At 40.6% G+C, this 12,411-nt stretch overlaps 2 protein-coding genes across 2 annotated transcripts; one reads left to right on the forward strand and one right to left on the reverse strand.

Annotated features, from left to right (window-relative positions):
* The first annotated feature begins 1,418 nt into the window (after positions 1-1,418).
* On the forward strand, positions 1,419-5,759 carry grwd1 (glutamate-rich WD repeat containing 1). Its single transcript, XM_010884875.5, has 7 exons — positions 1,419-1,747; positions 2,008-2,125; positions 2,324-2,492; positions 2,593-2,803; positions 3,475-3,620; positions 3,796-3,987; positions 5,173-5,759. The coding sequence occupies exons 1-7, from the start codon at positions 1,438-1,440 to the stop codon at positions 5,479-5,481; spliced, it is 1,455 nt and encodes a 484-aa protein (XP_010883177.1). The 5' UTR covers positions 1,419-1,437; the 3' UTR covers positions 5,482-5,759.
* Positions 5,760-5,968: 209 nt separating this feature from the next.
* On the reverse strand, positions 5,969-11,842 carry cdc42ep5 (CDC42 effector protein (Rho GTPase binding) 5). Its single transcript, XM_010884873.4, has 2 exons — positions 11,625-11,842; positions 5,969-10,269 (listed from the first exon to the last, which is right to left on the reverse strand). Exon 2 carries the CDS (start codon positions 10,262-10,264, stop codon positions 9,293-9,295), a length of 972 nt encoding a protein of 323 aa, XP_010883175.2. The 5' UTR covers positions 10,265-10,269; positions 11,625-11,842; the 3' UTR covers positions 5,969-9,292.
* Positions 11,843-12,411: the final 569 nt, after the last annotated feature.

Genomic DNA, 12,411 nt, shown 5'->3' on the forward strand with positions numbered 1-12,411 from the left:
TGCTTTGTTTTTGTGATCATCGTAAAAGATGCATTTCAGAGAGGAGGACTGTGACAGACAGAGGCAGAAAGGATGTACAGTTAGTCCATCAGAAGAGGAGTCATAGCCCACAATATTGTGCAATATAAAATAAAAACAGTGAAAGATGAACAGCAGATGTTTTACTAGCTTAGTATCAGGGCAGGACAATCCCCATGAAAGGACAGAGAGAGAAAGATAATGTAAACAAGGAAATGTTAATTACTGAGCAGGAGGGAAGAGGGGAAAGGAGAGAGAACAAGAAAGAACAAAATAACTAAAACACAACACTAGGAACTTAGCTTGTCCAGTTAGTTCTCCTGAACAGCTAAATATGTTTAATGTTATATTTGTAATAACATAAGCCAGCAGTGACTCATTAGTAAAATCCCTGTCTCTCAGTTAGCCTTATTATAGACACCAAGGGGTGAATCTGGCTCGCGGATTAGCCCAGGGGTCCCACAAAGGACAGTGCTGACCAATTGAACTGTTCTTCGCAGGTTTGGGGGGTTAGTAATTTAATTGGGTTGTCTCATTTTGCTGGGCTCCAGCAACTCCCTGTATAGCGGCTAGGGCGCCTGTGAGCTAGATCAAGGGAGAACTCCAGAGTGTTCATTCAGAAGTACAAGGAATATAGGTATAGGTTGAACTCACTGTCTCATTGTTAAGTGAACCTGGTAAGAACCAGAACAGGGAGTTGCTGTGATGAAGCAATTTTCCTGTGTTGCTGAGTTAGTAGAGCATGGTACTTCCAACACTAGAGGTTGTGGGTTTGATTCCCATGGGGGTCCAGGTGGGAACTATATGCACCCGCTACTGTAAGTTATCCTGGATAAGGGGGTCAGCTAAAAAAAATCACTAAAATGTGCAACAAAAAAAGCTGAGCCTTAGTGGAGTTCATGAACTCCTTTCTGGGGAGAAAGGCTAGATTAGTAGAAGTACCACAAAAGTGCAATGACCAGAATCTGTCCATATTGGTGGGTAAAATGTAGGGGTTACTGCTGTTTAGCTGTAGCCATTTGGCCCTGTTTTATTCATATTCTCAAAACCCTGCAAGATTTTAGTTCTGAATTAACTGAGATTGCGTAAGTAAGGCTGACATTTTTGGGAGATTGATAGAATTGGATCCTGGTATTTCTAAACTGGACTTGCATTCCATTGATAATGCTCACAGCTCAGCAATGGAGCTACGTTTCGACAGTATATCAGTATTTGTTTACACAGTCAGCTATTTTCAGTATCGACAGTTTCCACATTTTGTTTCATTGTGAGATTACAGTCAATTCTTCAATAGTTTTATGTTGTTCGAATTAGTAGACTTTACTGGCGGTACTGGCAGTACCATTGGTCGATCTTTAAATCAGGCAGTCTGCCAATGAGGTCAGGAACAGAGGGTGCACAGCAGCTGAATTCTGGTAAATGAGAGCGAGAGAGAAAAACAGAGCGAACACACGCACACGCGAACAGTCTAAACCACGTGAGCAAGACACCGGAAGTAAGCTTATGGTGGCCCCTCTCAAAATGTCGGCACCCGAGGAAGACACGTTTTTGAACGAAGATGAAGAGGAGATGGAAGGGGGTGGCAGCGACGAGGAAGACATGGAAGATGGTCAACAGGAGGAAGAAGAGGAGCCTCAAGTTTATGTCCCGGGTATTCAGCCTCTCCAGCCTGGAGAGAAGCTCGAGATGGACAGGTCTGCTTACCGCATGTACCACGAGTGCCAGACAGGTTGGTCCAAAAGTTAGCCAGGGTAGTTTGCAAGCTAATCAATTGGGTTATTATATTGCCCTTCAAACACATGAATTGTAATATATTTGACAATGTCATATTTGACTACTGAATTGCATATTTGCGACTGCGTTTTTTATATATCTCTAAAAACACATTGGATAGTTAGTTGATGATAAAAAAATGTTTGGAATTCACGCAAGATAGATCTAGATGTTTTCTGATTGTTTTGTGCTGTCACCCATCTGACGTTATCCCAGGTGCTCCTTGCCTGAGCTTCGATGTGTTAAGAGATGAGAATGGAGATGGCAGAGAGCAGTATCCCCTGTCAATGCTGCTGTGTGCAGGCACGCAGGCTGACTCTGCACTGAGTAACAGGTAGTGCTTACACCAACAGGACCTAACAATGACATGCAGCACCCTTCAGGTTGCCAACCTATTGTGACGCTAGTGTAAAGAGGTCCCAAGATGTATGGGGCCTTTAACATGCTAATAGCACACACTGAGTTTAGTAGTCCTCCCGTTTCATTGCTCTTTGAGTTATCCTACAATATGTTTTGTCCTCCTTTCTTTCAGACTGCTTGTCATGAGGATGCACAACCTCCACGGTACTACAGAGAAGGAGAAGGAGGGGGATGAGAGCAGTGATGGAGACAGTGATGAAGATGAAGACGATGATGAAGATAAGAAGCCACAGATGGAGCTGGCTATGATGCCTCATTACGGAGGGATCAACAGAGTCCGGGTGGGTGTTTTCACTGCTCTTGTGTGGCAAAATGTCTCCTTGTCAGTAGCAGCAGACTGTGGTTGTGAAATGCTTAACATCAACATTGTCAATTTCCCAGGTGACCCATCGGGGAGATCAGTCTTTGGCTGCGGTCTGGTCCGAGAAAGGTCAGGTGGAGATATTCGACCTCAGATCCCAGATGGAAGCTGTCCACAGTTCTGCAGCCATGTCAACCTTTGTCAAACAGCAGAAGGAAGCCACACCCCTTTTCAGTTTCTCGGGTCACATGACGGAAGGCTTTGCCATTGATTGGTCTCCCAAAGTACCAGGTGAGCCAGGTCATTGTCCAGTCTGATGTTTTGGAACCTCTAAATAGACTCCATATTCCACACCATATGCTTTGTAGATACCCTATTATGTGTGACGGAGTGTCCAGCATTTGCTTCATTCATACTTAGAAACAAATGAAGGAGTGGTGTTTTATTTTTTTATTATTTTCAGTCTGGCTCAGGCAGACGATTTAGTTTATCTGTAAGTTTAGTTTTTCTAGTTAAGAGGATTGTCATGTAATTTCTAATTTAAGATATTTCAGTATTGCTTAATCTTTTGATGCCTAACCAATGGATGTACTGTGGGATGGCACTTCAGAAAAGTGAGTTTAAATAGGACCAATAAAAAAACATTCTTTTTTTATTGGTCTTAAAAATCTATAGGCATATGTGTGTGGGCAACTTGTTTGGTTTAACTGGGTGAACATGAAGATTTGAAGCGTCGAATGTAAACAACTAGCTTGTTTCTGCTGTAATCTTTTTCTAACCAACAACTACATTTTTTGGTGTAGGGCAGTGTTTTGTTATCCCGTTTTTATTAAAAACAATTTACTAGAAAGATTGTGGCTCGAGGTAAATCTTAATTTAACCGTCATTTGATGTAACAATCCTTAACTAAATAACAAAGATATGAATAGCATTAAAAAAATGAATATGTCTTTGTCTAAAAGGTCGGTTGGTCAGTGGCGACTGCAAAAAAAACATTCACGTGTGGGAACCACGGGAGGGAGGATCTTCCTGGCAGATCGACCAACGGCCTTTCAGTTCTCACACCAAGTCAGTGGAGGACCTGCAGTGGTCACCTACAGAAGCCACGGTATGATGAAACAAGCAAGCAGATGTTAGGCGGAGCCTCGCCTGTTATTGGAAGGAAATGCAGCCTTTAAAGATGCCAGTAGGTGCAGACAGGAACGTTCTGGTTAGGTTGGGTGCAGGATTGCACCTAAAATACCAATGTGTTCTGTCACATTGGTCTCTACTACTCTTCCTAGGTTTTTGCATCCTGCTCAGTGGATCAAACCATCCGGATTTGGGACACGCGAGCCCCGCCCAACTCCATGCTCTGCGCCAATGAGGCGCACTCCTCAGATGTCAATGTCATCAGTTGGAACAGGAGTGAACCATTCCTTTTGTCCGGAGGGGATGACGGACTCCTTAAAGTTTGGGACTTGAGGCAGTTCCAGGTAAAATATGTAGCATGTTTCCCATAGGCACTAGTGGTTGTATCATTCCTACAGAACTTAGAGCTTATTTACGCTACCACAATTGTTTTAATTAAGTAACATTTACATAATATGTAAATACAATGTCCTATTCACACTAACAATGAGGAGCTCAAGGTGAAACACATGCCCCTCTTTGGCCAGGCCCGGAAGGGATATGAACTCATTGACTATGCCGTTTATCTGGTAACTAACATGCCGCTCTAAATCAAACAATTGCTGTTGCTGGTGATTTTTCAGGCGCCAGTCTGAGATTTTGCTTTTTTTCTGATTCTGTTAATACTTGGAGTCGGAAAAGTAAAAAACAGACATTCTGTGTGACAGCTCATTACATTCCTTGGAAGGAATGCAGTTTATATTTTCACCTGTTCACGCTACAATTTTTATCTCTGCAGCAAATCTAAGAAAAGTTATGGGAGTTTTTTTTTCTAATGATCTTCAATGACAATCTTGTAAAGAAATGTAATCTGACTGTCGATCTTATTGTGAAAGTGGTCAAAAAAATTGTTATGGAGCAATACGTTTCAAAAAGTTCCTCTGAAATGAACTTGCTGTAACAAAAAACAACTTCAAACCAACGAATTGAATGGATATCCCCTTAAAACAGATTGAGATCAACTGGTTGTTATGCAGATTTTGCGTAGATATTAAACTGGTTTAACTTTGAAAAGTTCATATTCACTTACAAATGACAGTGAGAGTGGTGTATGGATGCAGACCCTGTTGGCTTTGGAGCGGTAAAGCTAATGTTGAAAATGTTACATTATCCACACGTGTAGAAGCTTTGGGACCTTAAGTGAGAGAAAAGTCTGGAACAGTTCCTGTCAGAAAGCATGTGTTTGACTGCCCCTACAGTCTGGTGCTGGTACTGGAGTTTAACAGAGGGACATTGAATGATAATTTCCATAGATCTATGGTTCTTAAACCTCCTTAGGGACCCCCAGCTATTCTATGTATTTGATTTATTCCAGGGCTATCACACCTCATTGAATGTTTCAATCATCAAGCCATTGAACCCGCCCATCACATTTCCATGTTATTTAGTTAATGATGAAGCAAGTAAAGAGGTTTTTTTGCGATGAGGCCAGAGTATCAAATGGATATTATGGTCATGGGTTCGCTCTTGTCTTCCATTTCTGCTTTCAGTCGGGCCGGCCGGTGGCTAACTTCAAGCAGCACAGTGCTCCGGTGACCTCAGTAGAATGGAACCCCGTGGACTCCAGCGTGTTTGCCGCTTCTGGAGCGGATGACGTGGTCAGCCAATGGGACCTGTCCGTGGAGTCGTCGGATGTGGGTGCCAGGGCGGAGGGGCTGAAGGACCTGCCGCCCCAGCTGCTGTTCCTGCACCAGGGTCAAACGGATGTCAAGGAAATCCACTGGCACCCACAGGTGCCCGGGGTGCTGGTGTCTACGGCTCTGTCTGGCTTCAACGTGTTCAGAACCATCTCTGTATAGAAGTGGGCGTGTTTGTCGATAGTGTATATGTTTTGTGAAGAGGGACTGTTTGAGAGTTGTGAGTGTATATATGGGTGTGTATGTTTCCCCTTCGCCTCTTATGACATGCGTGCACAGTACATGCTAAATGCCTGTCATTACATTTTGACTGGCTGAACTTCCCTGCCTAGGGTTGAACTCCTCTGTAATAGTTTATAAATCATGTAGAATACTGTTTGTTCCTTCTTGGCCTTCACATCTGTATCAACATGTACAAAATAAAACATGTTTCCAGTTTATTGTGGTGTTACATATATTTTTCTCAACCTAAAGATCCTCTTAATGTCCTAGTGGTTGACATTGAACAGTTCAGGGATGAAATGGTGAGGCAAATTGATCATGATGTATTCACTGTGCACTGATGTGTGTTAGTATTTCTATCATCTTTCTACGCATGTTAATTAGCAGATTGACACTCGACACAAGGCTAAACACTGCTGAAACATTAGGCTGTAAAGAAAGACATTTATTGAACCAGCATATCAATGAGTACTCATGAGATGAATAAGTCTAAAGACATTCTTTCTAGACACCCTCCTCCATACAGCATTATTTGTACAATTAGCATTAAATATAAGGGGATGTAGGGCTGTGATGGTTGTGGAATTTTTAATGACTACTGACCATCATAAACCTTTACAGCAACATTAACGTCCACTGATTCTGACTGCTGCTGCAGGAGCATTTGTGTTCATTCATACTGAGGTTCGATCCTCATGTCCCGGGGACAGTCAGTTCTCATGGGTAAAGTCCATTCTAAATCCTCATGTCCCGGGGACAGTCAGTTCTCATGGGTAAAGTCCATTCTAAATCCTCATGTCCCGGGGACAGTCAGTTCTCATGGGTAAAGTCCATTCTAAATCCTCATGTCCCGGGGACAGTCAGTTCTCATGGGTAAAGTCCATTCTAAATCCTCATGACCTGGGGACAGTCAGTTCTCATGGGTAAAGTCCATTCTAAATCCTCATGTCCCGGGGACAGTCAGTTCTCATGGGTAAAGTCCATTCTAAATCCTCATGACCTGGGGACAGTCAGTTCTCATGGGTAAAGTCCATTCTAAATCCTCATGTCCTGGGGACAGTCAATTATCATGGGTAAAGTCCATCATAAAATCCTCATGTCCCAGGGACAGTCAATTGTCATGGGTAAAGTCCATCCTAAATCCCAGAAACCAAGAACTTGAGGAAATGTCAACTCGTTAGGTGAACAGAAATGTCCTTCCCAGCTTGACAGTCGACTGTTGTTGAAGATACTCGTTAATCCTGTCATGGAAAACTACAGCAATGTGCCACACTCCCTTGAATCAGATTTATTTTTGGATCCACCCATGTCAATGTAATTTGGTTGATGACTGTGGAAACAAACAATTTCATCCACGCACAATTCTCATCTTGGACATTTTCAGAAAAGCAGCAAGATATTGGAAACATTTGTTAAACATCATCTTAAAAGAGGCCCATGTTACTACAGAAAAAGACGCCCGGATTTCCCATATTCAGTCTGCTGTTCATCACAAACAATGTTTATTACACAATGTTTATTCTTTGACTGTCTTTACCCATAACCGTTGAGCGAACAGCTATACAGTAATTGTGCCCTAGACATACTAGGGTACACATGCATGCTTTTCATTCAGTGGTTGTTACATTTTAGCCCCCCCAAATAAAAATGTAATTGCTTTTTGTCATTAACAGGCTAAATGCATCAGAATAAAAATACATTTAAAGTCAGTTGGGTCAGTAAAACTCAAGAACTAAAATACTGGAATGTGGAAAGTTCACAGTTCAAAATAGGAATTATACAACATTTATATCTTATAAAGACCATCCATTATAAAGGGATAGTTCACCCAAATTATACATTGTTTTCCTTCCCCTGTACGCAGTCTATGGACAATGTTTGACAGCAACCATTATGTTTAGTTTTCAAATGCTAACATTTTACCGGAAATACAATTTGTTCCACCATTTTTTTATATTAGAAATATACAGTAAATAAAAAGAGACCAAAGTACCAGCTGTCACACCATGTCATGTTTTCATAAAGTGAAGCTAACTGGATTTGTCAGACACAATAAAGATACATTTGTATAATAGTAAAAACTAGTAAAATAATTACATATAACTTTTATGTATTAAACTTAAGTGGTAATATGGCTTGATTGTTTCATTTAAATAAAAAAAAATTATAACATGTAATGCAAATCTCCAAATGTACAGCGTTACATAATGATTCCAGGTAAGTCTTTCTAAATTTAGAAAATAAAACAATATTTAAAAAGCAAACATTATCACTCGGATCTAGTACAGAAAAAATGCTGTCATTTGTTTAACAATGTATGTTACAGAACAGTAAATAATTTTCACAATTGATTTGAAAACCCTTAAAAAATTTTTTTAAAACCTTAGTCAGATCAAAGCACTCACTGTTGACATTAGGCAGAAATATATTTTTTGGGTGGTTTTATGACAATATATTTTTTTTATATCAAAATAATATCTTTATCAGGGAGTTGACAGTTTATGGTTGTGACCAGGATGATACCAATGTGGTTTGTTTAAATCTATCAAAAGGGCCATATAGTGTAGCTGAACTTGTTCATTGATGATTCATGAAGGATTTTAGACATCAGATGAGTTGACAACATTTTAAGGAACCCGTTTTGAGAGAAATGTTTTTGTAAATCTTTAAATACTTATATCTTAATTGAATTTTTCACATCATGTTCAAATCATGTAGAAGACAATGCTGAGCTTCACAATCAAATTTCAATACTTTCAAATCATTTTAACATCATGCCCAAAAGTGCCTACAGATCTGAACCAGGACATAGTGCCACAAATGCTATCATGAAGAAATTTGGAAACAGTGCCAGAAAAATGAAATCAAAACATGGCTACCTTGTCATAGACTGATATACAGTAAAGACACCCAATAATAGCTCCAAATAAGCATTCTTTGTTTGTCCTGAGAAGGCTGGTTAATTTAGTTGATTTCTACATACCAATTTAAGACTTAAGGAACAACGATCCAGAAAGAAGCAAGGCTAAAACACAAGGAACATATACACTACTGTACCTCTTCAGGGGGTTAAGGCACCCTTGGCATAAAATTACATCTTTCTGTATAATATGTACTTTTTTAAAAGAAATAAATACAGTTTTTTGAACTGATAAAACTAAAACAAGTGTGTTAAAATATTTATATTTGCCTAAATCATTGTCATTAACCAATTTCCATATTTCTGTCTTGCATTGATTCAACAATAAAGCTTCCAGTTTAAATGAATGAAAGTGCTGCCATCTACTCACTGAAATATATTTTAACCTAAAGGGCTTTTTGTATTTTAAATGAAGTAATCAAATACAGTTATTTGAATACTAGGCATTTTTCTTTCAAAGATAAAAATGTTCTATTCCTTAAAGAGAACCTTATAATATTGATTATATTAAACAAATAGCTTTAATAACTGGCAACAAATTTTGTCAATGTACAGTTTTTCAGGAAGTTGGCTATCGCTTATGATTAAATGCTTAGACGCAATTAATAAAATATGAACAATTCATCAATTCATTCCATTACTATACATTTAATTCTATCCTGTAGCTGATATACAGATAGATAAAATCTGATAAACTTGGCCCAAATGAGCAATTGCTCCTTAAAACATTTTATCAGAGACTAAAAATAATTATCTTTGGTTAAACCTCCCTTCTGAATTATCATTTGCAGAATCATAGGTGAGGCATGTAAACTATACAGAGCTGTACTCCTATAGGCCAATTTCATCATCAAACTCATCCTCAAATGTGTAGCCCCGTCCACTATCTCCTCCTCCCTCCTCCTCCTCCTCGGTATCAGTCCCAGAGTGACCCCCGTCAACCCTCCTCCTGTCCAGTGGGGTGACGCCTTCATACTCTGAGCTGTGTGAAGAGGCGGGACTGGGAGGGGAATCCACCTTGTGATTCGTGGGCTGTACCTCAACTCCTGCAATTGGCACACTGATGATGTTCCCTCTCTCTCGATCTCCTTCATTGGGAGTTACACATTCCTCCTCCTCATCCTCCCCCTCGACAACCTCTAACCCTTGACCTTCCTCCTCAGACGCTTGCCGAATAATCTCCTCTCGTTTGTCACTGAATCGCACTTTTGGTTTCAGGCTTTTGACCTTGATCTCTCCATAGCCCCCTTTTATCTGTCCATTTCCCATCTCATCTGCTTCCAGCCCTACAAGCTTCTCATTCAACTCATTCCTTACACTGACAGCTTCATCCTCTGCCATCACTTTGAATTTCTCCACCTCAACAACCCCACTTTTGCTTGGACTGAAGAGGTCTTCCTCGTTACTGCAGGTCCCAGTCAAGTCTGTGTCCAGCCCCAGTCCATCCATAACCCCCAGCACATCACCCATGATAGATGGGCCCAGGTCAAAATCCATATCAAGTGTGAACGACGACAGCGACCCAGAATGGTGAAGCTCACTGTTCAGGGGGCTTCCAAAGCTCTCTGCTGTGACATCATCAGAGTGGTTGAGTAGCATCTCGGGATCGGCAGGGGCCATAGACTCAGCTACCGGTGGAGACCCAGGATCAGGGCTGGGGCCAACAGTAGCCAGGAAGGACGTGTCACCAAAAGCATCTCCGCCTCGCCCGATGTGCATCGTGTGGCGGAAGTCCCCCAGCGGGGCTGAGATCATGGTGGGGTCCAGGCGAGCTGCCTTGTGTGATGACTTGTGGAGTGGCATGACGGCTGTGAGAGGGAGACAGAATGAAGAGAGGGGCCAGGACCGAGATGAGGAGGGAAGGGGGGAGGGAGGGGAAGAAACATTTTGTATTAGGAGTTGCAGAATATTAAAGAGTGACAAAGGGGAAAGGCCAGAAACGGGGGAGAGAGGGAACAGTTGGATGAGACAACACTTCCAGCAGGAACATAAACTTCTACGTATCAAAAAACACACTGGCATCCTAAATGAAACAAATGACAAACTGCCCTGATGGTTTTACTTGGACAGAATATATACTTCAGCAAACCTGAATTAACGTCTTAGATAAACATAATAACAGAAGTAAAATGCTTCCACAAAGATATTCTGCCAGTGTACATCTACAGTGAGCAGAAGTCCATTCTAGACTGTCAACATGAGGTAACAGAAACTGTATATTCCAGATCCAAGCTGTCACTGTAAGCACTTTTCATTTGAAACTGAGCAGATGCCTATTATCCATGGCCTTACAGAAACTCAACTGCCATGACAAGCCTTAAAGAAAACATAACTTTTTTGTTGTGCAAGACTGTGAGAAACAAAAGCTTAGTTTAACACGGATCTTTCTACCAAGGCCATGCTCGGACTTGCAAATGAAACATAGCCTACTCATGGCATGCAACGAAAGCACATACTTTTGCCTGCATAACTTCCCTGAGGTGTAAGAGATATTTAAAACACAAACAAACATGCCCTCGACCAATGAATCATAGCAAAGCATTTGACTTGATGTTTAGACCCGCAATCCATCATATTGTTGTTGCAATAATTTGTCAACATTTTCCAAATATCTAAGAAGATAAGCAAAGCCATTCAATATGTATTATCAGATTAAATGTAAAGCGCTCAAACCTGTGTTACTGAGCTATTAAAGACACAGTAGACAACTTTTGAAAACTAGCCTGATCGACATGTCATAGTTATTTACCCAATGGGTTTTATCATAGGATGAAACAGGAAGAGGTTGAAAGTTAATTAGTCACAATCTGCGTAAATCGCCTTGTACAATATGGATTTTCAAACAAAATCAACAAGTCAGAAATGTTCAACTTGGCATTCTATTATTTTATTACAAATAATCGTTTTATACGGCAAGGCCGTAGCTCGGGACCTAATTTTGCCCTCTCCCCCATATCCAACATTAAGGCAAGTAACTAAAATCTGCAGTTTCAAGTCAAATACTTCCCATAAAGTAAATTGCTCAGCATAAAACCAGCATATGGAAGACCATACTTAGTGACTGAGTGCAATGGGGAGGTGAGGAAGGGGGCAAACCCTGCGCTACGCCGATCAACTTTCTGAGTGGAGTGTTTCCAAAGCCGAAAAAGTATGTAAAACTTACTTTGGTATATATATGCTCGTGTTTCGGTTACTCCCTCCTTACTATCCCTCTTTTCATCTGCCTTTCCTCCTTTATCTTCACTTTCGTCCCTTTCTCTCTCTTTCCCAGCGTCGTTCGTCCCTTTTTTTAATGTTTCTTTTTTCCTAAGGGATGGGCTAGGAAGTGACGCGATAGTTTATTAGGGAGTGTTTTGCGGGAGATGGGTCTATGGTCCACATCAGAATAATGTGGAAATGAGTCCAACTCTTTTCTTACTTTTAATTCAAGAGACCACACTTGTTGAAAGGCGGGTACGATAGGTGGAATGAAAGCGCAGTGGGTCGGATTCGAACCCATACCAACAGTGGTGTGCATTTTTCAGTGCTATAACTGCTGTGCCACACATGGCAGCAACAAGCAACAGTCTAGCTTTTGATGTTAACATTATTCATTATTGATAATGTTTCAACTAATATACCAATTTATTTAAATAGATATTGTAAGATACATATGTTGTTTTAATGGTTCATATTAACATATGTAATTATTTTCCAAAAGTTACACAACGCATAAAAGCTTGATTGTGAAATTAAAGAGCAGGAAAAGGGAGAACGCACAATTATATGTATGAAAGGGATGATAGAAGCTACATTTATCAAAATGGGAAGCATTTGGGATATTATAGGTTTTCAGAATCAGGTAGACTGAAGCTATACAATTGTGCTTCCCCCTATAATAGTATACAGAGGGCATGGAGAAACTCATTTAGTTAGACCCCTTTACTCAGATTTTTAATTAGAGCTTATCC

The sequence above is a fragment of the Esox lucius genome, chromosome 20 (assembly GCF_011004845.1).
Source record: "Esox lucius isolate fEsoLuc1 chromosome 20, fEsoLuc1.pri, whole genome shotgun sequence".
Taxonomy (NCBI): domain Eukaryota; kingdom Metazoa; phylum Chordata; class Actinopteri; order Esociformes; family Esocidae; genus Esox; species Esox lucius.